General features: G+C 53.9%; 2 protein-coding genes and 5 non-coding genes across 7 annotated transcripts; 1 reads left to right on the forward strand and 6 right to left on the reverse strand.

Annotated features, from left to right (window-relative positions):
• Positions 1–243: 243 nt before the first annotated feature.
• TRNAV-AAC (transfer RNA valine (anticodon AAC)) lies at positions 244–316 on the reverse strand. The gene has a single exon. It is a non-coding gene; the product is annotated as a tRNA-Val (tRNA).
• A 4114-nt stretch (positions 317–4430) lies between these two features.
• Positions 4431–4503, reverse strand: TRNAK-CUU (transfer RNA lysine (anticodon CUU)). The gene has a single exon. It is a non-coding gene; the product is annotated as a tRNA-Lys (tRNA).
• A 492-nt stretch (positions 4504–4995) lies between these two features.
• Positions 4996–5068, reverse strand: TRNAV-CAC (transfer RNA valine (anticodon CAC)). The gene has a single exon. It is a non-coding gene; the product is annotated as a tRNA-Val (tRNA).
• A 1896-nt stretch (positions 5069–6964) lies between these two features.
• TRIM41 (tripartite motif containing 41) lies at positions 6965–16090 on the forward strand. Its single transcript, XM_056115570.1, has 6 exons — positions 6965–7906; positions 10828–10923; positions 12708–12938; positions 13803–13825; positions 14032–14159; positions 14521–16090. Exons 1-6 carry the CDS (start codon positions 7049–7051, stop codon positions 15156–15158), a joined length of 1974 nt encoding a protein of 657 aa, XP_055971545.1. The 5' UTR covers positions 6965–7048; the 3' UTR covers positions 15159–16090.
• A 1361-nt stretch (positions 16091–17451) lies between these two features.
• RACK1 (receptor for activated C kinase 1) lies at positions 17452–22288 on the reverse strand. Its single transcript, XM_056115468.1, has 8 exons — positions 22068–22288; positions 20548–20719; positions 19771–19918; positions 19459–19554; positions 18590–18700; positions 18261–18401; positions 17691–17801; positions 17452–17558 (listed from the first exon to the last, which is right to left on the reverse strand). Exons 1-8 carry the CDS (start codon positions 22174–22176, stop codon positions 17493–17495), a joined length of 954 nt encoding a protein of 317 aa, XP_055971443.1. The 5' UTR covers positions 22177–22288; the 3' UTR covers positions 17452–17492.
• LOC130024990 (small nucleolar RNA SNORD96 family) lies at positions 20293–20371 on the reverse strand. The gene has a single exon (XR_008792629.1). It is a non-coding gene; the product is annotated as a small nucleolar RNA SNORD96 family (small nucleolar RNA).
• On the reverse strand, positions 21853–21920 carry LOC130024993 (small nucleolar RNA SNORD95). Its single transcript, XR_008792630.1, has one exon. It is a non-coding gene; the product is annotated as a small nucleolar RNA SNORD95 (small nucleolar RNA).
• Positions 22289–26604: the final 4316 nt, after the last annotated feature.

The raw sequence follows: 26604 nt of genomic DNA on the forward strand, positions 1-26604 counted from the left end.
CATAGGATGCCGGGTTGGCACAGGTGGGCTCGTGCAGATGAGGCCCTGCCCCTGCGCCAACATCCCAGTCTCCCCCTTTTCTTTCAGTTTGAATTTTGGCCCTGAGATTACACTACGCTAATGACAGGGTCCCATTCCTACACGGTCAATCCCCAGACACTCCTCCAAAAACTGGGACCGGAAAATAAAAACAGCAGAAGCACGTGCAGAAGAGACCAAGCGTTCAAAGAAAATAAATTCCTATGTTTCCGCCCGGTTTCGAACCGGGGACCTTTCGCGTGTTAGGCGAACGTGATAACCACTACACTACGGAAACACCCGTTTCAGCAGTTCTTGGATCGGTTAGTCTGATGTGCAGAGGCGAGGCCCAATCCCTAATCTTCCCAGCCTGGAACCAAGATTTTTCTCCAATTACTGGACCTAGTGTCAATCAAACCGTGGAGTCCAGCCCATTACTAGGTCCTGAGATCAAATCAGGAACAAGTAGAGAATTTTTTAAAACTTTAATGTAAAATTTATTTTTTATTAAGTCACCATGACTTTAACAAACTTGTTCATAGTGGAACTGTTTCAGTCCTACAATGTTCCAGCACCAATTCCACCACAAGTGGGACCTTCCCTCCACCAATGTCCTCAGTTTCCCTCCCATCCACCCAGCTGAAGAGCAAAATGACTAATTTACTTCCTACTCCTGGCTCCAATAAACCTTAAAGGAACGGCAAATAGAATAATCAGACAAGAAATCAATAAAAGTCATCTTGGGATTGCTATAAGATTTTAACGTATATAAACAAAAATGTTTAAATCTTTTAATACAATATAATGCCTGCTGTACTAAATATTGGCCAATTTCGAATATTTCTCATGCATACCTATCTTTTTTTTTTTACATGGAATAACCTTATACATAAGTTTTACTGAACTAGATATGAATGCTTTGTCGTCTCTGTATTAGCCAACATCACTTTTAATAGCATTGGAGACTTTGTACATATGCACACTGGTGTCAGAAGTGTACATTTCCAGGCATCCTTTTGCCTGTTTGTGTGCATATGACAGGACTGAATCCAGGACATGATGTATGCGAAACATGCATTCTGTCACTCAGATACACCCCCTTTTTTTTTCTTTTGTTTGTTTTGGGGGCACAGCCCAGTAGTGCTCAGGGTTTTCTCCTGACTTTACACTCAGGGGTCACTCCAGGAGATATTGGGGGACTCTCTGTGGTGTCAGGAATTGAATCCCGTCAGCCATGTGCAAGACAGCACCCTACCTGCTGCACTATCAAAAAAAAAACCCTTTTTTTGTTTTTTGTCCTTTTTTTAAAAATTTTTCTTGGTAGAATTTGTGTGAGTGTGTGTGTGTGTGTGTGTGTGTGTGTGTGTGTGTGTGTGACACCCGACAATGCTCAGGGATTACTCTTGGCTCTGCACTCAGGAATTACTCCTGGCGGTGCTCGGGGGACCATATGGGATGCTGGGAATCAAACCCCAGTCGGCCGCATGCAAGGCAAACGCCCTACCTGCTCTGCTATCACTCTAGCCCCCTTATTTTTTAAGATTCAGTGGCTTTTAATGCTATTAGTAATGGTTTCTCGTGTATAATTTCAACGCCACACCCATCACCAGGGTACCCCCTTCTTCCAAAGCCACCCCCACCCCGGCCCTGCACGTTTCCTGGGCTTTTATTGATTTCTTGTTTCCTGGCAGAATCTTTAAGTTAAAAGGCGTTACTTAAGGTTGTGAGTATTGATGACCAGAGATTGTTACCTATTTATTTCTCAGCACCGTTCACAATTTGAGTCCCTATTCCCTGAATCTTTGATTACTTTGATGAGGAAGAAAAAGTGTCTCTTATACAGGTCTGCCCTCAGACTGGTGCCTCTGAAACCAGGTAAGGTTGTGAGTCAGAGTGTGTGACTCCCCTTTGGGACGCCTTTGGAGAAATTATGGAGTTCTAGATGGAGAAGTCCTGGCAGTGCTCAGGTGACCATATAGGTGCTCGGAATTGAGTCCAAAGTGACTGTGTGTAAGGCAGATACCCTCCCCACTGTACTATTGCTCTCGCCCCAAATGTAGTATCTACTGCATGGTATGGCATGGTAGTAAAATTCAGATGCACTGGATCCCTCGAAGATCCTGCTGATCTGGAACTAGAGTAATTTGGGTCCTGTGGCCTGGCAGAGTCTCTCCACCAACACGACACAGCTCCTGCACCCCACCCACCCCCCACCACCACCACCATACACATGCTTTTTCTAGAATTCTGCCAAAAAGAAATATTTTGTTTCGTGGTATCAGGTGAGGGTCCCTCGACCCTGAGACAATGTGGTGGAGGTGGTGTGGTAGGGATATGGTGGTGGAATAGTTTAGCCACAAAATCCTACCACATGGACAGGGTGGGAAAATTTGGTCACCACATCATAGTGATTAAAATAAATTTTAGAAAAGAAAGTTAAAAAGTTTGTAACATGGGGCTGGAGTGATAGTACAGCAGGTAGGTCGCTTTCCTTCCACACAAGCAACCTGAGTTGCATCCTCACATCCCATATCGTCTCCTGAACCCACCAGAATTAACCCCTGAGCACTGCTGGATGTGAACCCCCCCGCCAAATGTATTGAAAATCGAAAAAATAAATAATTTGAATAGAAGAGGCCTTGTAACTAGATCTCATTCCCAAACTCATTCCTCTTTCCTTCCCTCCACCTTGCATCCTGGCCCCAGTCTCTGAAGTCTCTGATATCCGGTATTAAATGATCTTAAACTGAAATTGCCTGCAAATCGCACTGCTTCCAAGCTACAAATCTACAAATTTCTTGTGCTCTGCTATTTTCCACTGTGCCAGTCCTATCCTGTTCTTTCTACCCCATTCTGGGCTAAACTTCCTGGGGCTCACTTCTGCTCCGGAATCATAATCGAGGTCCATGGGAGTGAGTCCAGCCCTCTGACAACTCCATCCTATCTGCAAAACTCCAATGGCTTGTTCTTGGATGGCTTGCTGGAAGGGAAAAAAAACCTTGGCCACATAGGCATACGTCATAGACAGAGACAATATTTTAAGAATGATTTCAGGTTGCGCAAAAAAAAAAAGAAAAAAGAAAAAATTAAAATAGAGAAATGGAAGGAAGAAGGAAAAAAGAAAAACAAAGGGAGGAGAGAAAATGAGAAAAGGAAAGAAAAGCGAGAAAAAGAAAAGGAAAGAAAAAAGAGAAAAAAGGAAAAGAAAGAAAAAGCAAAAAGGAACGAGAAAATAAGAAAAGAAGGAAAGAAAAAAGAAAAATAAAAGGGAAAGAAAATGTAAGATAAAAAAGTAAAAGAAAAAAGGAAGTAAAGAGAAAAATTAATGAAGGAAGGAAAGAAAATAAGAAAAGACAGGAAGAGGAAAAGGAAGTAAGAAAGAAAAAGAAAAGGAAATAGAAAAAAGAAAGGAAGAGAAAGAAAAGAGAAAAATAAGAAAAGGAAAGAAAAAGAAAGTAAGGGAGAAAAAAAATAAAAGGAAAAACGAGAGAAAAAGGAAAGAAAGGAAAAGAAAGAAGGAAAGCGAGAGAGAATGATAACGAAAAAGAGAAGGAAAGAAAACAAGTTACAGAGATTTGACAAGCATTTGTGCACGCAAAATGGCAAAGGACCACCCGCTTGTTTGGGTGGGTCTGTGGGCAGATAAGGCGGTTACAGTAGGACAGTAGCTCCTGTGTCCCTGAACTGCGACTAAGCACCTTTTCTGAGCCGGCCACCTCTTGCCCAGATGGAGCTGGGGTGTCTCGTCAATCCTCCCTGCTCCCCGTTCCACAGGCTGAGGCTGCAGGCATCCTCTCCCAGCTCTGCTAAACAGACTTCTCTTCTGTCGGGTGGACAGCCTGCAAACAGAAAAGGGGTACACAGCCCACGGGAAGGGGTGAAGGCAGGACTCGGGCAAGACAGAGACGCCAAGGATGACTGTGCATTTGGAGGGGGGGGCTTTACCCCCACCAAGGACGTTTTCAGGGTCCTTGGCCCTGGCGGGTTGGTGGAGGCTGGGAGGTGTGAGTCAGCCTTTTGCTAAACAGCACGAAAAAAAAATTCCACTAAAGATGTGGGTTTCAGTTTATCAACAGAACTCTTTATCAACAAAAAGGGGGTGAGCGGTGAGAGGTTGGGGGCTGGGGATAGGGGAAGTCACAAACTAGACTGGGGGGCCCTGGAGTTTCCCCACAATGCAGGTCAAACGGGGCCTTCCCGGAGCAGGTGCTGCAGAGGGCCTAGCTCCAGGCAGGGGTGCCTTGGCGGTAGAGAGGCAGAAAACAGAGGAAACGCTGGCTCAGAACTCTGCCCAGTGCCACCACCTACATCGTCAGGGGAGCTTATGCCTCTGGGTTTGAGGGTGGTAGCTGGCTAGGATTTCTACGCTCCAAAATTTGCTTCCTTCGTGTTCATGTCCAAAATACAACCTGCGCCCAACGTGGGGCTCGAACCCACGACCCTGAGATTAAGAGTCTCATGCTCTACCGACTGAGCTAGCCGGGCACATGCATATCACAGGTCGCAGTCCCTACGGAGCAGATCTACAGGAGCGCACGGGCGCCCTGGGGCTAGTCCCCGCGGGTCAGGGGCATGGTCATCAGCAACAGGGACTATGGACCGGGCTGTGTCCAGTCCCATCGGAGGACAGGAGGGGGCCCGAGGCCCTGTTCAGCGACCTCTGAGCCGAGGGAGGGGGAAGAGTTCCCACCTTTGCAGCGCCAGCATTGGGGGTGCTTGTGCCTGTGTCCCCGCAAACAGGCCCAGAAAGACAAGCATCCACAAGTCCTCCTTGTACGCGCGACAAATCCCCAGGACACCGGAAAGGAGGCACGAACACTAGGCACCGTCCTCTCACGGAAAAGAAACAAGAAAGACACTAAGGAAAGCACTGCAGCTGTAGTGCAGTCTGACGTCGTCGTCCAGGCGGTTCCCCTGCACCCGCCGTGGGGAGTTTTGAACGTCAACCCGGTATGGCCCCAAAAGAAAACATGCAACTGTTTCCGCCCGGTTTCGAACCGGGGACCTTTCGCGTGTGAGGCGAACGTGATAACCACTACACTACGGAAACCGCCGCGGTAAGGCTACTGCGGAGCCGGCCCAGAACGCCGCCACGGGAGCGAAGGCCGCTTCAGCGTCGTTTCCCGGCCCGGACCGTCGCCACGGGAGAGAAGCGTTTGCGTTAGCGTCGTTCCTGGCTGGGTCTGGGGGCAAACCGCGCTGCCCCCGACCAACACTGCCCACCACCGTCCGGGCGCCGCAACCGGGACCTGAGGGGGGTCTGGGCCAACCCCAAAGCCCCCCGCCCCACCACCACCCCGAGTGCCACCGAGTGGACCGCGCCGGATAGCCGGGGAAATGCTGCAAGTGCAGCCAGAGGGTCCTCCGGAGTCCGCGTGAATTCGGGCACTATCCGGGCTAGTTCCCCGCAACAGTTACTTTATTTTTAAAAACATTCAGAATAAAACCTTTTATTTTTTCACCCTGCCAATGACCTGGCATGAATGCTCTGGGCAGCACAGCAACAGCTTCGTGGGTGCAGTTCGGCGTCCCGGGCAGGCTGGGCGGCTCGAGCCCGGCACTCTACGGCGACCCCAGGAGGGTAAAGCGATTCCAGCGCGCGCCGCTGGACCGGACGTGGGTGGGGGACTGAGTCCTGGCACTCCCGGAGAGGGGAGGGTTTTCTTTTTAAAGATCCTTTAATAGTCCTTTTAAAGTTTATTTTTAAAAATACAGAATGACAGGTACAGAAGAAAAAGTTCTTAACCCACGGAACTTTTTATTTTTCCGCGTCACACCCGATGCACAGAGGTTGCTCCCGGCTCTGCGCTCAGGAATTACTCCTGGCGGTGCTGGGGGACCGTATGGGGTGTTGGAGATTGAACTGGGTCCGCCGCGTGCCAGGCAAATTCTACCACTGTCTTGACCCAGAGTCCGAGAATTCTGCTGCTGATTTTAACTCAGGTGAGCTGCAAAGCAGCGTGGCAATGGCTCTGCAGGCGCTGATCCTTTGCCGCACAAAGCTCTGAGCCAGAACACAGAGCTCGTGCTCTCGGGGTCCACGCAGGGTCAGGACGCTGTGACGTACACTGCACTTTCTCCCGAGGGTGCGAGAAGTGGCGCCTGGCCGGCTCGCGTCACCGAGGTGGAAAGTGCTCGTGTGCATGTAACTGGCTTGTCACCCGAGGGGGAAGCTGCATAAAGTGGGTGTCCGCGAGACTGCTACAGGCGGGGAAGCCCCCGGCCCCTAGCGCCTCCCCCCAGACTCCGACCCTCCCTCCCCCTCCGCCGTTGCCGGGCAGGGCGTCCTGAACAACCAAGTCCCAGTCCCGGCCGGGAGCGTCCCGCGCTGCCCGCACCCTCCGCTTCGGTGAAGCGGCGTCCTTCGGTAGGACGCGCCGGGCCGCTCCCGTCTGAGCGTGGAGCGCAGGCGGGCCCTCCCGAGGCTGCTGCCACGGTCTCCCGGAGCCTCCCGACGGGGAGGGGTCCTGCCACGGCCTCCCGGAGCCTCCCGACGAGGAGGGGCTCCGGGACGCCCGCGTGGCCGCTAAGTCACGCCCCAGACACGTGGTCGCCCAGGGACCTCCCACTCGGTGCCCCGCGGCGCGGCTAGAGCGTCTCCGGGCCGCTTCCGGCGTCCCGGGGCGGGGCGCCGAGCGCGACGGCCGCGGGATCTCGGCGCGCCGGAAGCGCCGCGGCGCCGGCCGGAAGTCGGCGGGCGGAGCCGGGAAGTGCGGAAGGGCGGGGGGCTTCATGAGGCGGCCCGGGGCGCGCTGAGGGGCGGATTCGCACCCAGGCCCTCGCCGGCTTCGTGGCTTCGCGGGGTCGCGCTCCGCGCCCCGGCCCCGTGGCAGCGCCGCGCGGCTCGGCCTCGGCGCGGGGCGGGGCGCGAGCGCTGCGGCGCGGGCGGCGGCCGTCGCCGGGGCTGCGGCGCGCGGCCGAGGTGTGGCGAGGCCGGGCCGCGGGTGGGCCGGGGTCGCCGGGCCGCCGCCGCGGGCCGCCCTCCCCCGCCCCGCCGCCCCGCCGGCCCGGCCGAGCGGCCCCGGGTAAGATGGCCGCCGTTGCCATGGCACCCAACCCGGTGCAGACCCTGCAGGAGGAGGCGGTGTGCGCCATCTGCCTGGACTACTTCACGGACCCCGTGTCCATCGGCTGCGGCCACAACTTCTGCCGCGTGTGCGTGACCCAGCTGTGGGGAGGCGAGGAGGAGGAGGAGGACGAGGAGGAGGAGCGCGACGAGCTGGAGCGCGAGGAGGAGGAAGAGGAGGAGGCCGAGGAGGAGGAGGAAGAGGAGGTGGAGGCGGTGGGCGCGGGCGGCGGCGGCTGGGACACGCCGATGCGCGACGAGGACTACGAGGGCGACATGGACGAGGAGGCGGAGGAGGAGGAGGAGGAGGGCGTGTTCTGGACCGGCGGGCTCGGCGGTGCGGGCTGGGACCACATGGACTACGTGTGGGAGGAGGAGGAGGAGGACGACGAGGAGGACCTGGACTACTACCTGGGCGGCATGGACGAGGAGCTGCCTGACGAGGAGGAGGAGGAGGAGGTGCTGGACGAGGACGAGGACGAGGAGCTGGCGCCGGCCACGCCGCTGCCGCCGCCGCCGCCGCCCGCCGCCGCGCCGCGCCGCTGCTTCACCTGCCCGCAGTGCCGCAAGAGCTTCCCGCGCCGCAGCTTCCGCCCCAACCTGCAGCTGGCCAACATGGTGCAGGTCATCCGCCAGATGCACCCGAGCCCCGGCGGCCGGCCGAGCCGCGCCACCGAGCAGGGCGTCTGCCCCAAGCACCAGGAGGCCCTGAAGCTCTTCTGCGAGGTGGACGAGGAGGCCATCTGCGTGGTGTGCCGGGAGTCCCGGGCGCACAAGCAGCACAGCGTCGTGCCGCTGGAGGAGGTGGTGCAGGAGTACAAGGTGAGCGGGGCTCCAGGGTTAGGGCTGGGGACTGCTTCTGCTCTGGCGCCGGACGGCTCTGGAGGGAGCCGCGCCCGGCTAAGGGTGCCGAGGGTTGACCCCAGGCCCTGCACGCATACCCCTGGGTGGTGGTTCCTGCCGGGCCAGGCCCGCGTCCTGCCATCGCTCCGGGCCTGGGGGTGAGTCTTAAGTGTGTGCTTGCCAGAGAGCCCCAGTGATAGGAGAACTTGGGGGCTCAGAGGACAAAGAGCTTGCAGCTGCCTGCGTTTTTTGTTTGTTTGTTTTTTGCTTTTTGAGTTCTATCCTGCGCTGTTCGGGGTCACTCGTAGCTTTGCACGCAGGAAATTCTCTTGGAGGTGCTCTGGGATGCCTGGGTTCTCTCCTGCGAACTTTTTTTGGTGAATCTGTCGGCTTTGGTTTGATGCATTGATCAGGACTTTTGAGTTTTCCCAGGAGTTCAGAGTAAAAGGGAAACGGAGTAGTGGGGGATACTTTCAGGGCCACACCTGGCAGTGCTCAGAGCGTCGTCCTAGTTCTGCACTCAGAGATCACTCCTGAAGGGGCTCCGTGGTTCTGGGGATCGAACCCAGGTTGACAGCCAGTGCTCTATCCTCTACTTGCTGTCCTATCCCTCGGGCCTTATATGGGAGTTTTTGTTTTTGTTTTGGGCCACACCCAGCTCTGCTCAGGACTTATTCCTAGGTCTGCACTCGGGGAACCCTTTTGGTAGGGCTGGTCGACTTAGTGCAAGCCAAGTGCCCTACTCTTCACTTGGCTTTCACTAGAAGGAAAGGCTTTTGTTTTGTTTTGCAAAAACAAAAAAAAAAAGTTTTTCTTGGGGGGGGGGCACACCTGGCACTGCTCAGGGGTTACTCTGACTCTACACTCAGGATTACTCCTGGTGGTACTCAGGGGACCATATGGGATGCTTGAGATCGAATTCAGGGTCTGCCGCCTGCAAGGCAAGTGCCCTACCTTCTGTAGCATTGCTCCCACCTAGAAGAGAGACTTTCAAATCAAACTCCCTGGTTCTATACTTACCTGGGCACGTCTGTGGAAGTCTTCAAATTTAATTTTCTCCACAATGCATAATGAATATTTACTGACCACTTAAAACGTGCCCTAGGCATTATTCTCAGCTTTTGTCTTGGGCTTTTTCATTTCAAACAAACTTGTGGGCTGTAAAGACCTTCTAGGGGTGAAGGTGTCTGTTTGCCAGACCTGTAGCTGGCTCTAGTTGGATCTCCGAGTGCTGATGGGAGCAACCCCCAAGTATATTGCTGTGAGCAGCCTCTGAGCACCCTCAGGGGTGACCCCAAAGTCCCCCACATTAAGTAAAAGAGAAACTGAGTCAGTTTTGTTCTCTTGTCTCTCTTTGTGTCTCTCTGTCTCCTGCACGCTCACTCTCCCTTTTTTTTGGTTGTTTTTTTTTTTAATTTTTGCTTTTTGGGTCATACCAGGCGATGCACAAGGGTTACTCCTGGCTCATGCACTCAGGAATTACTCCTTGCAATGCAGGGGGGACCTTATGGGATACTGGGAATTGAACCCGGATCGGCCATGTGTAAGACAAATGCCCTGCCCACTGTGCTATCGTTCCAGTCCTCACGCTCTTTTTTTTTTTTTTCTGACTTTTGGGCCATACCTGGAAGTACTCAGGGCAGACTCTTGGCTCTGCACTCAGGGATCACTCCTGGTGGGACCAGGTGTGGTCCCAGTGATCAAACCTGGATTGGTGGCATGCCAGGCAAGTACCCTACTGGTTCCACTATCAACTCAGATCCCAGCATAGGGAACCTTCTGGATAAAGGTGTGGCATTATGCTTCGAGTAAAACAAGTCGTATTTCGTACCTAAAATAAGAATCTAGGTACTAGAGAGATAGTACTGTAAGTCAGACCAAACAGATCCAGGTTTGATCCCCAGCACCCCCATACAGTCCCCCAAATACTGCCAGGAGTGATCCCTGGGTGCAGAGCCAGGAGTTAGCCCTGAGCACTCACAACAACAAACAAAAGCTAAGTAATAAAATCTGTAGAAGGGGAAGATGTAGGAGAGGAGACTAGAAGGAAAACAAGCAGAGAGAGCCTGGCAGTACTCAGGGAGAGCCCCTTAATTTCCAATTTCCAAGTTAATGGGCAGCCAATGAAGGATTTTTCACCGCCTTCGGTTGTGGGTCCTCACCTGACTCTGCTCAGGGCTTGTTTTGGGAACATGTGTGGTGCCAGGACTCAATCCAATTCACCTGCATTCAGAGCAGTGCTTCAACCTCTCCACTGGCTCTTGGCCCCCCACTGAAGAATTGGTTAGTTTTGATGGAGGATGAAACACAGGCAGGCGTTTTAATTAATTTATTTTCATTTTGATTTTGGGGCCACACCCAGTGCTGCTCAGGACTTGCTTGCTGCTCAGGCATCACTCCTGGCTGCTCAGGGGTCCCTCGGGTGTCTGGGATCAAATCCACGTCAACTGCTGAAAGGCAAGTGCTATACCTGCTGTTCTTGTTTGCCAGGCCCCAAGCTGGAACATTCTGTTGTTAGGGGGATATATTTTGGTTTTGGAGCTATACCCAGCAGTACTCGGGTTACTCCTGGCCCTGTGCTCAGGGATCACTTCTGGAGGTGCTTGGGAGTACCCTTTGAAGTGCAGGAGTCAAACTGGGTCAGCCAAGGCACATGTACGGCATGCTATGCTATGGCCCCGGCCCCTCCGGGTGTCTGGGTGAAGGCCAAGGTTTGTTGGAGGCCTTTGAACCTCCAGATCCTGAACACAGGAGGAGAGTTACTGGGGCTGAGACCCGAAGTGGACTTTGTACCCCACTGTTCATTTTGGTGTTTGAGACCGGAAGTGGACTTTGTACCCCACTGCCCCCTGTCAGGGAGGTGGACTGGTCCAGCCCTTTTCCCTTTTCCCTTTCCTTAGGCCAAACTGCAGGGACACGTGGAGCCACTGAGGAAGCACCTGGAGGCAGTGCAGAAGCTGAAGGCCAAGGAGGAGCGACGGGTGACAGAGCTGAAGGTGGGTGACGGGCCTCATGGGACAGGCCGGCACTGTGGTCAGGGCAGGCTCAGGAGGACTGTCAGCTGGCACAGAGAAGTGACACCTTCCAGGGCACAGAAGGTCTCCTAGGAAGTTTCTATTCTTTTTTGGTGTTTGGGCCACACCTGACAGTGCTAAGGACTGACTCCTGGTTCTGTGCTCAGGAATCACTCCTGGTGGGCTCGGAGGACCCTATGGGATGCTGAAGATGCAACCTGGGTCAGCTGTGTGTAGGACAGACTAGTGCAACTGTGCCTTGCCCTTTGCACAGTTGCACTAGTCCCTGTGGGAAATTTTGCTTTATTGTTTTTGATTTTTGGGCCAAAGCTGGTGGTGCACAGGGCTCACGTAACTCCTGGTTTCACACTCAGGAATCATTGCTGGCAAAGCTCGGGGCCATACTGGATCCTGGGGATTGAATGGGGTTGTGTGGTGCAAGGCCAGGGCTCTCTCCACGCTGGACTATCTCTCTGACTTGTCAGAAGTTTTACAGTCCAACTACCTACTTAACAAAAGACCTGTTTGTGCCTCTTGGCCCTTCACTTATAGCATAATATTTGGCTTTCCAAGGCGAAACATTTACCTCCTAACCTAGGTGGCAGTTTTATTTGTTTTGCTTCCTTGTTTCCATGCTGAGGGGTCACTCCTGATGCTCCTCAAGGAACCATACTCAGTGCTAGGGATGGTATCAGGGTCAGCCACATCTAAGGTAAATAGTACAGGTCTTTAATCTCTGTATTATCATTCTGATTCTAATTGCTGATGGAGCCACCTTCCCAGGGCCTTGGGTGGCATCGCATCATTAGCATTCTTTGTGTATTTTTGTTTATTTTGTTTTTGGGCCACTCAGTCGGTCAGCAGTGTGCAAGGTGAACTCCCTCCCTGTATCTCTGGCCCATCTTCATATCGTGATCCTATTTATTTTTGGCTTTTTAGGTCACATCCAGCGATGTTCAGGGGTTACTCCTGGCTCTGCATTCTGAATTACTTGTTGCAGTGCTCAGGGAACCATATGGAATGCTGGGAATCACCCAGATTGGCCACATGCAAGGCAAACATCCTAACCGCTGTACTATCACTCCAAGTCCCACATCATGACTTTAAATTTGTTCTTTGCTTCCAAAAAATTGCAACCAAATACTTACCTCTGTGTTTGGGGTATGTGGAGTATTGGAGACCCAAGGACTTATGCACGTGTGCTGTTAGTTGGAGGCCTCTTATGCAGTAGAGGGGTTTGGTACGGAATGAACAGTTAAAAGACAGATTGCAAAGTAGGCGCCAGAGCGATAGTCTAGTGGGCAGGGCGCTTGCCTTGCATGTGGCGAATCCAGGTCCTCTCCATGACTCCTCCTAGGGTTTCCCCCAAGCTCGCCAGGAGTGATTCCTGAGTGCATATTAGGAGTAAGTTCTGCACACAAGGTGTGGTCCCCACAACCCCCCCCCCAAAAAAAAATGGTACTACAGAGTGCATACAACATTGCAAAGGGAGCTACAGGGGAATTCAATGACAGGTGGGGTTGTCCAATTTAGAAGTTTAAGGTTTGAAGTGCTGGAGGCCAAAGTGTGAGTTTGGGGGACCAGTGTGCTCATTTGGGCCATGAGTGGCCACCTCATAAGGCTTTTGAGTTACCTTGTCTGTTCCCAGGTCTGAACTGGGGGGACTGTCTGTCTCCTTCTGTGCTGAGGTGGCAGCACTTGCCACGTTGGAGGTTTGTGCCTTTGGTGTGTTGAGGTGCTACCCACATACCTTTGCATCTTCCCAGAGCCAGATGAAGTCCGAGCTGGCAGCAGTGGCCTCGGAGTTTGGGCGGCTGACACGGTTCCTGGCTGAAGAGCAGGCCGGGCTGGAGCGGCGACTCCGGGACATGCACGAAGCTCAGCTGGGGCGTGCGGGGGCAGCTGCCAGCCGCCTGAGTGAGCAGGCTGCCCAGCTGAGCCGCCTGCTAGCTGAGGCCCAGGAACGGAGCCAGCAGGGGGGCCTGCGACTGCTACAGGTAAGATAGCTTCTTGCCCCCCTGCACCATGGCCTGGTCTGCTATTGCTTGCCAGATAGCCCCACTTCTCGTGGAGAAGCACTCCACAGTCAGAGCTTGAAGACCCTGACGTGTTTTATTTGGGAGCCGCTCCCGTTGGTGCTCAGGGTTGAGACCTGTCCTCTGCTCAGGGATCACTCCTGGCAGTGCTGGTCTTGCTGGCGGGGAACCCTATAGTATGCTGGGATCAAACTATATGCAAGGCAAGCACTCTGCCTGCTGTATGTCACTCTGGCTCCCAAGGCAGTGGCGGGGAGAGGGGTGTTAGTGTCTGGGAGGGGTGGTGTGTGTGTGTGTGTTTGTGTGTATGTGTGTTTGTTTGTGTATGTCCCCTGAGAGGCAGGGGTGTTTTGGTAGGGGGTTTCTTTCTGGCTCTGTGCTCAGGGATCACTCCTGCCAGGGCTTGGGGGGGCCCCTAAAGGGTGCCAGATTGGCCTCGTGCAAGCCAGGCAAGCAACTTCCCCGCTGTGCTCTCAGGCTCCCCAAAGGTGTTTTTGCACTAGAGCCAAAGTTGGAGTGCGCATGATTGCTTTGCCCCTGAGGAGGGTTTTGAATGAGAGAAAAAAATCTGATGGGGGGATGTTAAAAGGAGGGGGCCAGGCATGGACAGTCTTGGGACTCAAAAACACACAAATGAAGGGGTCTTAGCTGGATAAGGTAGGCATGCCAAGGGTTGGGATGACTGAGATGACTGAGATGTGTTTATTGAGGGTTTTATGCGGAAGGGAGTTTCTCCTTCCCCAAATTCAGTTGTTTTTTTTTTTAATCTTTTTTGACTGGAATCAGAGTACAGCTTGACTCTTTCCCCTTTCTCCGTATTTGCAGGACATCAAGGAGACGTTCAACAGGTGTGTTCCTACCCTTTCTGCGCCAATGATTCAGTGGCACCTGGTTCCCTCCGTCTCCGCCTTCCCGGGCTCTCCTGCTCTTTTTCCTTCCTTCCCCAAGACCCCCTTTTCTGCTGCGAGCCCCCCTCAAATTCCCCCTCTCAAATTCTCTCTTCTCTCCGGGGCTGCCCTGTTCCCCACCCCTCGACCCGGTCCCCTTCCTCCAGGTGCGAAGAGGTGCAACGACAGCCCCCTGAGGCCTGGGCTCCGGACCCATGTCAGCCCCATAGCCATGACTTCCTGACAGACGCCATTGTGAGGAAGATGAGCCGGATGTTCTGTCAGGCGGCCCGAGGTAGGCAGTCACCTGCCCTTTCTGGTCCCAGAGCAGAGAAGGGAAGTTGAGGGCAGTGGGCCCCCCTCGGGAAAGCAGGAGCTATCTGGTCTGGCGCAGGCACTGTTTGTGGGGGGCATAGCCAGGGGTGCTGATGTGAGGAGTCAGGGCGGGGCTGAATAAGTTGGTTAACTTGGGGGAGGGCAGTGGGAAAGTCGTTCCCCCCCCTACACACACACGGTTCGGACTGGACAGGTGGATGTCTGTCCTGCGTGGGGGCAAGTTGGCCAAGTGGGTGGAGGGCCCCCACTTTGGAGTTGGCTGCTGATGGCAACCAGTTCCAGCCTTGGCACCTTTGTGTCCCCACCTTCCCCACACCAAGTGGACCTGACACTGGACCCCGACACGGCCCACCCAGCTCTGCTGCTGTCCCCCGACCGCCGGGGTGTCCGCCTGGCCGAGAGGCGGCAGGAGCTCCCGGACCATCCCAAGTGCTTCTCGGCTGACTGCTGCGTGCTGGGGGCGCAGGGCTTCCGCTCAGGCCGCCACTACTGGGAGGTGGAGGTGGGCGGGCGCCGCGGCTGGGCAGTTGGTGCTGCCCGCGAGTCGGCCCACCACAAGGAGAAGCTGGGCTCCTCTGGGGGTTCGTCGGTGGGCAGCAGTGACGCCGGCTCGTCCTCGCGCCACCACCAGCACCATCAGCACCACCACCATCACCACCACCACCGGCGCCGCCGGCTGCACCTGCCCCCGCCGCTGCTCCAGCGGGAGGTGTGGTGTGTGGGCACCCACGGCAAACGCTACCAGGCGCAGAGCTCCACTGAGCAGACGCTGCTGAGCCCCAGCGAGAAGCCGCGGCGCTTCGGTGTCTACCTGGACTACGAGGCTGGGCGCCTGGGCTTCTACAATGCTGAGACACTGGCGCACGTACACACCTTCTCAGCCGCCTTCCTGGGCGAGCGTGTCTTCCCCTTCTTCCGGGTGCTCGCCAAGGGTACCCGCATTAAGCTCTGCCCTTGACCCACTTGTGGGGGCCCCTCAGGTCAGCACTTCACTTGGGGGGCGGGTGGTGCTGGAGGGTGGCCCGAATATGGGGGCAGGGGACTCTACCCCCCTGCTTATCGTTGCATTTTGCTCCCTGCTCCCTCTACCCCAGGCGCCTAGCTTCCCTCTAGGAGCCTAAAGCCACCTCCAGCTCAGCCCTCACCACCCCCGTCTGTCCAACACGTCTGCATGGGTCCCTGAGAACAGCTGCCTGCCTGTTCCCTGTTCCCCCTTCTGTCCACCTAGGGGTCCAAGTAAGGGATGAGGGCACTTGGTGATTCCAGCGGTTCCTTGTCCTCTCACCCACTCTTGAAAATCTCCACATTAGTTCTGAGGCTGGAGGATTCAGGGGCAAAATCCATGCCGGCTCCCATTCATCTCTTCCGACCTGAGGTTTCTGAAAGGTCATTTTCAGATGCAAATTCCAACTAAAAAGGGCTTTCAAGGGAGCAGGCTGGGCCCAAGGGTAGAGCTGGGTTCTAAGAAAATGTCTCCTCTGCGGGAAGGAGGGACTCTAAAAAAACTTGCCTTCCATCCCCCAAATTTCTACCTCCATAGACCGGCCAGGACTTGTTTTCCGGGAGAGATCTGGAATACCCTGTGTCATCACCCAATAAATTATTTTCTCCCCCTCCTCTTTTCCAGTACTCCGAGCTAAGCTCATGCCTGCCCCAGGCCTCCTTCAGGCTCCTTCCCTCGTGCCACCTCTCTGCAGGTCTCTAGTCCTCCATCTGCTTTCCCCTGACTGGAGCTTGGGACCCAGGGAGAACCTTGGGTATAATCTATTTTTCTAGGAAACACCTTGCCTTTCTGTCACCTGCGAGCTTTGGCAGCAAGGCCCAGTTTTATGTTTGAAGAAAAAGGGAAGATGGGTTGTGTTGTGGAAATAAAGATTTATTTGCTTCTTTCCTAGGAGATTCCATTTATTTGGGGGCTACGGGCTGGAGTGATAGCACAGTGGTAGGGCATTTGCCTTGCACGCAGCAGACACGGTCAACCCAAGTTCGATTCCCCCGCCCCTCTCGGAGAGCCTGGCAAGCTCCCCAAGGCTATTCGAGATGCCAAACACAGTAACAACAAAGTCTCCATTGAGAAGTTACTGGGCCCACAGGAGCAAATCGATGAACGGGAGGACAGTGCTACAGTGCTACTGGCTGTATAGATTCCATGCATTGTTGCCTTGGGGAGGCTCATGCTTGAATCCCTAAGTGTGAGCTTCTGCATTCCATTAATTTTTTCTTTTTTGGGTCACACCTGGCAGGAGGCACAGGGGTTACTCCTGGCAGTGCTCAGGGGACCACATGGGATACTGGGAATCGAATTCGGGTCAGCTGGTGCAAAGCAAACACGCTACCCTCTGTGCTATGGCTCCAGCCCATTATTTTTAAATTAAAAAATAAATTGAATGTCCGTAAGATAAGACATCACAAAGCTGTTCATAATTGGGTTTCAGACAATGTCCAGCACCCATCCCTCCACCAGTGTTCATTTCCCACCACCAATGGCCTGTTTCCCTACAACCATCCCCCAGCCCCAGCCTCCCTGTATGGGGGGCACTTTCCTTCTTGCTCTCTTCCCTTTTCCTTTTGGACCACCGACTGCTCCCAGCCCCAAACCACTCCCACTAACCAGCACCAAAGCCACGCCCTCCAGCCCTGACTTCAGTCCTCTGCCAACCCCATCAATACCCACTCTGCTAGACACAAGTCACACCCAAGAACACGTGCACTCTGTGGAACATCTACATGTTTATGGCCTTAAGTCTTCCAGATGCTGTGCAAACACCCTACTGGCCGTGGCCCTCTGGGAACCATTTTATTTAGTTTTGCCTTTTGGGTCACACCCAGTGATACTCAGGAGTTGCTCCTAGCAGTGCTCGGGGGACCATATGGGATGCTGGGAATCGAACCTGTGTTGGCCATGTTGGCTGCGTGCAAGGCAAACGCCCTACCGCTGTGCTATCGCTCCAGCCCCTCCCTGGGAACCATTTTAATATATTCCGTTATATGTGCACCTGTCACTTCAGATTTCTGAATCCCAGGATTTTTGTAGGATGTGTCTGTGATGAGCCAGTTATGCAAGCTGCTGCCTCTGCTTGCACCTCAGCAGTGTTGCCTGCTGAACCCATGCCACCAGGGGTTGGGGGTCCCTACTTGGTGCCCACAGGACCACCTGGAAAGGCTTGCCCTTTCCCTCCTGCTACTGTTGTTTAAGGGCTGTTTAAGGGTGGCTGAAGATTGCAACAGTAAGTGACAGAAAAATCACTTAGTCAGAAAAATCAAGGCTTTATTTTTAAATCTCCGCTGAGGTCTAGCGGGTGCCAATCGTCACCTGCCACACTCGTACCAGGTTGTCTGTGTAGCCAGCGAACAGTGTCTGGGGAGAAGAAAAGGGCAGGTCAGAGCCACCGGGACAATGCAATAGTGAGCTGAATGCCACAGCGCCACCCCCCAAAACGCTTCCCTGGTGTCACTACGAGATAGATAGGGGGAAGGAGGTAGGCCTTACCTGGCCATCTGCAGACCAGGCCAGGGATGTGCACTGAGGCGGTTCAGCCTTGCTGCTGGTGCTGATCACTTCCTGCTTCAGCTCATCCACGATGATCTTGCCCTCCAGGTCCTAGGGGCAAAAAAGGGGTATGTGTGGGGTGGAGTTGGGGTGGGCTAGAGAGGCAATGCTGTACTGAATTCCAAGGCAAGATTTCCCTGCCCTGGAATGCTTCAGTTCATTCTTCCCCCTGGGGAGCATGGGGGCAAGAGGTTCTCAGCCATCTAGCTAAGGCAGGTCCTAGAGTCTTAGGTAGCAGCAGCTAGAAGTTGGAAGCCTCTGAGAATACACAGAACCACCCTCCTCAAATAACTTTTCAAGCCCAGATGTCAATCCTACTGTGACCAAATTGCTATCTTCCGTGACCCAATCTAAGGGACAAGGCTCTGCAGTCACCCTCTTCCCTACTTTGAGAATTTTTATCACTCTCTTAGAGCCTCCAGGCAGAGCCCTGTGCAGGAGAAGGGAGAGAGGTAAGAGCCCTGGTCCAACAGCTGCCAGCCAGGTTTGGCCCAAGGTGGCCACACTCACCCAGATCTTGATGCTGGGGCCAGTGGCGGCACAGAGCCAATAGCGATTGGGGCTGAAGCACAGGGCGTTGATGATGTCACCCCCATCCAGTGTGTACAGGTGCTTGCCCTCATTGAGGTCCCACAGCATTGCCTGGCCATCCTGTAAACAGTGAAAATGATAGGTCAGGACGCAGGACCACTGCGACGTGCCAATCCACCCGGACCCCCAGGCTTTTCACAAGTGGACGAACTCCCCCAAAGCATCAGGATTATTTCTGGGGAATCCTTCTTTAAAGGACGGAAGCCTCCCCAGCACTGCCCAGGGCCTGGCCGCTTCCCACACTTCACCTTGCCTCCAGAGGCACAGAGGGAGCCGTCGGGAGAGACGGTGACTGTGTTCAAGTAGCCCGTATGGCCGATGTGGTTGGTCTTCAGCTTGCAGTTCGCCAAGTTCCACACCTGGATTTGGACAGAGGGAAAGGGCGGGATCTTAAAAGACAGACACTGGATTTGGATCTGCCAGGCTCAGGACTCCACACAGGAATGAAAGGGACCTTGTTTATTTTCTTCTCACAGGACAGCAGCTAAGGCTTTGCCTGACATGCAGCTGACCTGGGCTTGATAACTAGCACCTCAGATGGTTTCCTGAGCCCAAAGCCAGAAACCTGGAGCACAGTTGAGTGTGGCCCCAAAACAATATGGGCAAGAGCAGTTCTGGTCATAGCCCCCATTTTTTAATTCTGTAGTACAGAAAGCCGAAGATTCTGTGGGTCACCAAGGGACAACTAGAATTTTTTTTAAAAAGAGCATTCTTTGTGTAGGTTCGTCCCAGAAACTGCCATGCTGGACTCTGGGTGTGCATGCCTCAACAAGGGGCGGAGCAAGAGTGATTGCTATGTGCTTCCTCCTCAGTCTGGCTACTTTAGACCAAACATCAAAAATCCTCAAACTGGGGTCTAGAGAGAGAGAACAGCGAGCAGGACATTGCTGTGCATATGGCTGACCCAGGTTTGATCCCCGGCACACCATAGGTCCATCCCAAGTCCATCAGGAATAGTCACTGAGCACTAAGCCAGGAGTAACCCCCGAGCACTGTCAGTTGTGGGGGAAAAAAGCCTCAAACTTGTTGAGTAAATGAGAGAAAAGGGAGAAAGTTTGTCCAAATTGCAGCCTGTCTGTCTGGGAGGGCTGACGACCTGTTCTGGCCCCAAGCTCACCTTGACCAGCTTGTCCCAGCCACAGGAGACGATGATGGGGTTGCTGCTGTTGGGTGAGAAGCGGACACAGGACACCCACTCCGAGTGGCTTTCGTCCTAAAGAATAGAGAGCAAGTGTGGGTGCCCCCTTGACCCATGAGCGATAGGTCCCTACCTCCCATCAGACAACTTGGAGGGATGTCAAAGGCCCTGACAAGAGAACCGAAACCTCCGAGAACATCAGAACCCTGGGCTCCAGGTGAGGCCTTTAAGCACCACCATGTCAGCCAATGGGGAGAAAGGGAGAGGCACTTACCCCAAGCTTAGCCTCACCTGCACGGTATACTTGCAAACCCCCAGAGTGTTCCAAAGCTTGATGGTCTTATCTCGGGAGCCCGAGACAATTTGCCGGTTGTCAGAAGAAAAGGCCACGCTCAGCACGTCCTTGGTGTGGCCCACGAATCGGCGTGTGGTGGTGCCCCTAAGAGGAAGGACCCGGTCACTCTCTTCAAGTAGGCTCCTGAATTTTTCGTCTTAAATTCCCAGTGGTGCTGATGTGCAATGATTGAGTCTAAACTCTGTACTAGCTCTCTGGCCCCATTTTACTTTCCCATGGGTACTGAACCCAGGTCAGCCGTGTGCCAGCTATGTTTCCAGCCCCTCTAGACAGATTTTTATAAACACTCTTTCAGAGTTTCTCTGGCCTCCGCACCCCCTCCCACCGGGCCACACCCTGTGATATACAGGACTCACTCCTCACTGTGCCCAGGCATCTTGCACGGCAGGGCGCCGGGGGGAGAATATATAGAACCCAGGTGGCTGTGTGCGTCCAATCAAGGCCACAGCCTTGCTGAGAATCCCTTCAGAATTGCAGGACATGTCCTCATTCCCACACGGGGATCGGCTGATCATGTCGTTGATCATCACCAGGATCCTCTGTCATTCACTGACACTAAGCAAAGACTGACCTCCTGGCATACAATCAGGACCCCTCTGACTGATTAGCTGCCACAGCTGTTCCTCCAGACTTTCTCAGCAATTCTACAGAAATTCAAAACAAGTCCCACCATCCACTCCCAGGGTCCCAGAGTTGAGAGAGCAGCTACTTGCGTTGTGAGATCCCAGAGACGCAGGGTTCCATCCCAGGAGCCTGAAAGGGCGAACTGGCCGTCGGAGGAGATGACCACATCGCTCACAAAGTGCGAGTGGCCCCGTAGGGCCCGCTGGGGGATGCCGTAGTTAGTCTCATCCCGGGTCAACTTCCACATGATAATGGTCTTATCTAAGAGAAGAGAGACCTGTTGAGAGCTCTGCACGCGGCCAACCCGCTAAAGGATGGGACACAAGAAGCCAAACGGAACGCTAGTACAGCGGGTAGGGCACTTTGCCTTTCACCCGGCCGACCGTGGTTTGATCCCCAGCACCCCAGATGGTCCCCTAAGCACCATCAGGAGGAATTCCTGATCATCAATGGATGAGACCCGAAAAGCAGAAAGTGGCTAAACAGTCAACACAGGCTAAATAAGCAACCAGCCACTGGAAAAGTCACTTTTTTTTTGCTTGCAGCGGCCATTAAAGACTTAGGTGAGGGACCTAGCAATCATACAGCGGAGAGCACTTGCCCTGCAGACAGTGGACCTGAGTTTGATCCCCAGCATTCTGTTAGTCTCCGGAGCACCCATGGGGAGTATTTTCTGAGCAGAGTTATACCTGACAGTTTTGTGTGACCCCCCACCGCCTACACAGAAAACTCCCAGGAGAAAGAGGAGCCAGTAGTCTAGACAATCCAGCCAGGATGGCATGTTTGCCTGGCACAGGGCCTACCCGAGCCAAATCCCTGATACCGCACAATGTCTCAAGCCATCAGGAGTGACCCCCGAGCACTAGTAGGTGTGGTCCAATCCCGGAAACTGGATTGAAATGAACTTGCATGCAGCATTGGACCAGCGACTTGGGGGTTCTCCTGGCAGCAATTCAAACTCATTCTACACCAAGTTAAAAGTGTTTTCTCAATTCTTCATCAGAAACGGTATCTTGGCGAGTGCGCAAACCAGGTGCGGCCACTCACTAGCTTAAGGCACATGGGACGCCGTAACGGCCACGCGCGCTGCAGCCTCTCCAGTTCCTCCCGCTGAAGCCTGTTTCCGAACATCCTCCACCACAAACTTCTATTTTATTTTTTTGCTTTTTGGGTCACACCCGGCGACGCTCAGGAATTACTCCTGGCGGTGCTCGGGAATCCATATGGGATGCTGGGAATCGAACCCGGTCGACCCCCAAGCTTTTGCGGATTCTCCTTCCCTCTCTTTACGTGGGTACGACCTGGGTCCGAGCTCCCCACAGCACCGCGGGCGCCGAGAAAGCAGGGCCGCGTGCAGGGCCCCCAACCTCCCGCGCCCGGAGCAGAGCCGGCGGCGGCTCAGAAACAGCCTCTGGGTCTCTGCACGGGCGCTCAGATGGCATGTTGGGCTCATCACGGCGCCGCCGGCCTCGTGCTCCAGGGCGCGGGCCTGTCAGCCCGGCTCTCCGCCGCAGCTCCGATCTCGGCCCGGACGAGCTTCACCCTCCCGGCTCGTGCGTCAGCACACACCTGCGGCCGAACCCTCCGCGCCTCCACCCACGGCCCATACCTCGCGAAGCTGACAGAATCATGTCGGGAAACTGCGGGGTGGTAGCGATCTGAGTTACCCAGCCATTATGGCCCTTGAGGGTGCCGCGAAGGGTCATCTGTTCAGTCATGGTGACGCCGGGTATGGGGGTCGCCGGAGCGACGAGGATGGCACTAGATCGTCCTAGACGAACAAGCCAGCCGCCGCTCCCGCTACGGCCCCGCGGAGGAAAAGAGCGAAAGGCCCCGCGCCGGAACCGGAAATAGCCGCCTGCTCGAGCAAGATGGCGGCTCCCGGAACTCACTTCCGCTCCAAGATGGCGCCCCCTGTTGCGGGTCTTGCGGCAAAATTCAGCAGCACGCACAGACGTACGGAAACTAATGCAGAGACGTACGGAAACTAACGGGAGTTAAAAAAAAAAACAACTTGGACGCTGATTGGTGCGGAAGACGGGAAGTGGCCGGCATCCCCGAGTCCCCTAAGGACGCTCCTGACGTGAACCGTCGCGGGTTCCGCCCCTTCTAGCCGGTACCCGGGGGTGACGTGGATCGCGGGCCTGCGCTGGGAGGTCACAACTGTGAGTGGTCGCGGCCGGCGGGGAAATGCGATCATTAAATTTTTTAAATAAAACTGAGCTGAGGTCAGATCTCAAACCCTATTTATTTTTTGCGCACAAGACCGGCCTTTCCCGCGGGAGGTTACATGGTGTGGCCGCGGCGTCGGAGTCGGGAGGCTCAGGCCGGGCTGCAGGGAGCAGGGGAAGGGGTGGCACGCGGCGTTGACCGGACTGCGGGGAGGGGTCGCACGGAGTGTTGACCGAGCTGCGGGGCAGAGCCGCGCCTGCGCACTGTGGGGTCAAGAACCAGCGCGGGCGCAGATGAAGATAATAGTGCCCCGCTCTTGTCTGTTCAAAGGGTTTGCACGATGATTTCCTCCTCGCCTACGCCCTGTGCTTTTCCCTTAGTTTCCTACGTGGACCGACGGGAAAATGGGGAGACGGAAGGGGTGCCCGGAACGGTGCCTGGCAGAGCCGCTGCAGGCCGCGTGCTCGCCCTGCCACAGCGGTCCACAAAAACCCATCTTTTATTTTTTTTTTAAATCCCCCCACCACAAACCCATCTATTTTTACGTTTTTTTTTTCCCTTCTTCATGTTTGGGACCACACCCGGCCCTGCTAAGGGATCACTCCTGCGAGGCTCGGGACCGTAAGGGGATTAAACCCCGAATGAACTGGGCCTGAGCCGGGTCGGCCGTGAGCAGGCACCTCCTGGCTGAGCAGGTCGGCGTTTGTTCTGGATGGTTCGGCGAGAAGGGTTGAGGAGACGAGTAGAGCAGACAAGTGTAGAGCGCCCAGACTGTATCGGGTAATAATTTACCCCACAGTAATGAAGGTGTATAGGGGTGGGGGGTAATGCTTTAGAGGGAAGAGATGGGGCAAAATAATTCATCCACAGGCCGGAGTGCTGGAGGGGTGAGGGAGGGGCCGAGGTTCCGCAGTGGAGCGGGAGGGAGCCCGGCAGGCCGGGAAGAGGGGCAGAGGCAAAACCCGCCAGTGCCTTAGCCCTTCCAGGAGTGAGAGAAGGTCCCAGCCTTTGTTTTGGTGGGCTCCCCATCATCAGCCTGGGCACTCTGAGCTCCTGGTCCATCTTCCTCCTCCTGAGGCCCCAAAAACCATCCTCAGACAATTGTTTTGACTGTTTCTTGAGCCTTGTCAAGGAGGGCCTTGTGGAGGGAGGGTGTGTGAGGGGAATTCCCTCTCTTGCTGGAAAGGATGTCACTTTTCTCTTTTTTGGGGGGGGTGTCACACCCGGTAATGCTCAGGGGTTACTCCTGGCTTTGCACTCAGGAATTACTCCTGGCGGTGCTTGGGGGACCATATGGGATGCTGGGAATCGAACCCACGTGGGCCGCATGCAAGGCAAACTCCCTACCCGTTGTGCTATTGTTCCAGCCCCCGGATGTCACTTTTCTGAGGGTCCTCCAGCCTGCTTCCCTAAAGCTGTCCCTTGTTCCATTCTGGCAAAATGAGATCTCTAAAAGTGCTTTAGGCATCTCTCTCTCTCTTTCCCAGGCTCACCATTTTACTTGATGAGAAGGTTCTTGGTGAGGGGCCAGAGGATAGAACAGCGAGGGCACTTGCCTTTGCACGCTGACCTGGGTGTGATTCTATCTACACCCATAGGGTCCCCCGAGCCACCTGAGCACTGCCAGGTGTACCCCCCCACTTCCCAATAAACCCTATAAAGGGTTTTTGTAAGAAGCAATACCCATCCTATGGAGGCAGGGTTGGGGTGGAAGTGCTACCAGCTGAACTAAACTCTCTCCAGGCCCTCAGACTTTGGTTTTAAGGAAGTGATTTTTAGAGCTGATTTTCTGTGTATCAGTACATGGCCACTTCCATTCTGATCCTATCAAATATAAAATTAAAACTATTTTTTACAGAACTCAAAAATAGCTCAAGTGGTTTCCTTTACTTTAAATAGGCGCTACACAAGGCAGTTTCTGGGGCCCAGGTATCATTTCAGCATAGTGCAGGCAGCTAGAGGTGCTCTGGGGGAACCAACCTGGGCAGACCCAGTATTGCAGGGACCTGGGAATGGGAAGTTCTGCAGTGCTGGGGATAGAACTCAGGGTACATGGACTCCTATATGTAAGTATACACGTATTGTGTGTGTAACCTGAAATCGCCCCAAGTGATTTCCTTTTATTGTTGCTAGATCTTAGGGGGTTTGTGGAATGGGGATTGGGCCACACCTGGCCACGCTCAGGGATCACTCCTGGTGGGGCTTTGGGATACCAAGGATGGAACCTGGGATGGCCATGCGCAAGACAAGGGCCGTACCCACTGTATTTACCTCTCTGGCCTTATATATTGATTTCTTACACAACTTTGACTGTCACAGTTGTTTCCCAGGCACCTAATTATAGTTAGCTGGAGGCAAAGAGGTTATAGACTGGGGCACAGGCAGTGTGTGCAGAAGGCCCAGGTTCAAGCCCTGGTTCCACATGGTCCCCCAGAATAGTCAGAACCAACTCACCACTGAACCCCAAGTAGCTCCGGGTGTATTGCCAGGGGTGGCCCCAAAACGGGTGGGGAAGCTTGCTGGTCCAGATTCTGCCGTGTACAAGCTATATATTGGGAGTTTCCACTCCCTGCAGAATTTAAGAAATTCTGCTACAGACGGGGCCGGTCCGATACTACAGCAGGTAGGGCATTTGCCTTGCACCTAGCCAACCTGGGTTTAATCCCAGGCATCCCATATAGTCCCCCCAAGAACTGCCAGGAGTATTCCTGAGTGCAGAGCCAGGAGTGACCCGAGCATCACCGGTGTGACCCAAAAAAGGAAAAAGCTACAGCTAGGAGCTGTTTTTCCACTGAACACTTTTGAACTCCTATGCCACATTCTTAGATCTAGGGCCCACGAGAGGCTGAGACTAGTAACTACTTTCCATAAATGTAAAGAAATTGGGTGGCAAATTTTCTATCACCAACCTCTCCTGTCAAGACAGTAAGGTTTAGAGACATTTGTGATCACAATTGGTGGAGGGGTGCTAAGTTCAAATCAAGTGGCTAAGTCCAGGGATGTGGCTAAGTATCATCCAACACACAGGACATTCCCTCACAACAATGAATTTTGTTGGGTAGGGATGTCCCCAATGGTGTCACTCCAGGCAGTGCCAATGACTGAACCTACATGTAAGGTATCCTGTTTACCACTTGAGACACATACCCCCGTCCCAACAATCAATATAAGAGGTCACTGTTGCGAAAGCAGAAACGTGACTCAGTTCATGCAAAGACTAATTATGAAGGGCTGGGGAGAGCACAGGGCTAGTGTGTATGCTTTGCACTGTCTGCATTCGATCCCTGGTACCACCTGATCCCCAAGCACCATTGGGAATAACCCCTGAAACTCCCTCAGAGACTAATTATGAATCCCAGGTTCAGCAAGACAATAGTTATCCAATAACTGATGAATTGTGAAGCAAAAAACATTGGCAGTGTAACAGTAGCAGTCATGACAAGGGCAGGCATAACTGAATTCAACAGTTAATCATACTAGGGTCACAGTGCAATTAGAATTAAGGACTTTTGGGCTAGAGAGATACTATAGTGGCTGAGGTGCTTCCCTTGTATACTGCTGAACCCAGGTTAGCATCCCATATGATCCCCCAAGCACCATCAGTAGTAATTCTTTTTTTGTTTTGTTTTTTTTTCCTTTTTGGGTCACACCCGGGAATGCACAGGGGTTACGCCTGGCTTGTGTACTCAGGAATTACTCCTGGCGGTGCTTGGGGGACCATATGGGATGCTGGGAATTGAACCCGGGTCGGCCGGCCCTACCCACTGTGCTACTACTTCAGCCTCCAGAAGTAATTCTTGAGTGCAGAATCAGGAGTAACTCAGGTGAGATCCAAAAACAAAAAGTTTGAGTGCTTATGTGTAATGTATCTGTAAAGATGAAGTTTGATGTACCCACAGGGGAAATTTAAACCATCTAATAAAGCAATCACTAACTAGCAAGGGGATTCTCCAGTGACTATGGAGATGCCAACT

Source organism: Sorex fumeus, unplaced genomic scaffold (genome assembly GCF_029834395.1).
Source record: "Sorex fumeus unplaced genomic scaffold, SorFum_2.1 ptg000029l, whole genome shotgun sequence".
Classification (NCBI taxonomy): Eukaryota; Metazoa; Chordata; class Mammalia; order Eulipotyphla; family Soricidae; genus Sorex; species Sorex fumeus.

What these genes read in the sequence shown, in the direction of transcription:
- TRIM41 (XM_056115570.1), top strand. Translation starts at nt 7,049, where the DNA reads ATGGCCGCCGTTGCCATGGCACCCAACCCGGTGCAGACCCTGCAGGAG. An exon ending in GGGGCCTGCGACTGCTACAG is followed by an intron (nt 12,939 to 13,802) that starts GTAAGATAGCTT and finishes CCGTATTTGCAG; the next exon opens with GACATCAAGGAGACGTTCAA. An exon ending in GTTCTGTCAGGCGGCCCGAG is followed by an intron (nt 14,160 to 14,520) that starts GTAGGCAGTCAC and finishes CCCCACACCAAG; the next exon opens with TGGACCTGACACTGGACCCC.
- RACK1 (XM_056115468.1), bottom strand. Translation starts at nt 22,176, where the DNA reads ATGACTGAACAGATGACCCTTCGCGGCACCCTCAAGGGCCATAATGGC. An exon ending in TTTGCAAGTATACCGTGCAG is followed by an intron (nt 19,555 to 19,770) that starts GTGAGGCTAAGC and finishes TCTATTCTTTAG; the next exon opens with GACGAAAGCCACTCGGAGTG. An exon ending in GCTGGGACAAGCTGGTCAAG is followed by an intron (nt 18,701 to 19,458) that starts GTGAGCTTGGGG and finishes GTCCAAATCCAG; the next exon opens with GTGTGGAACTTGGCGAACTG.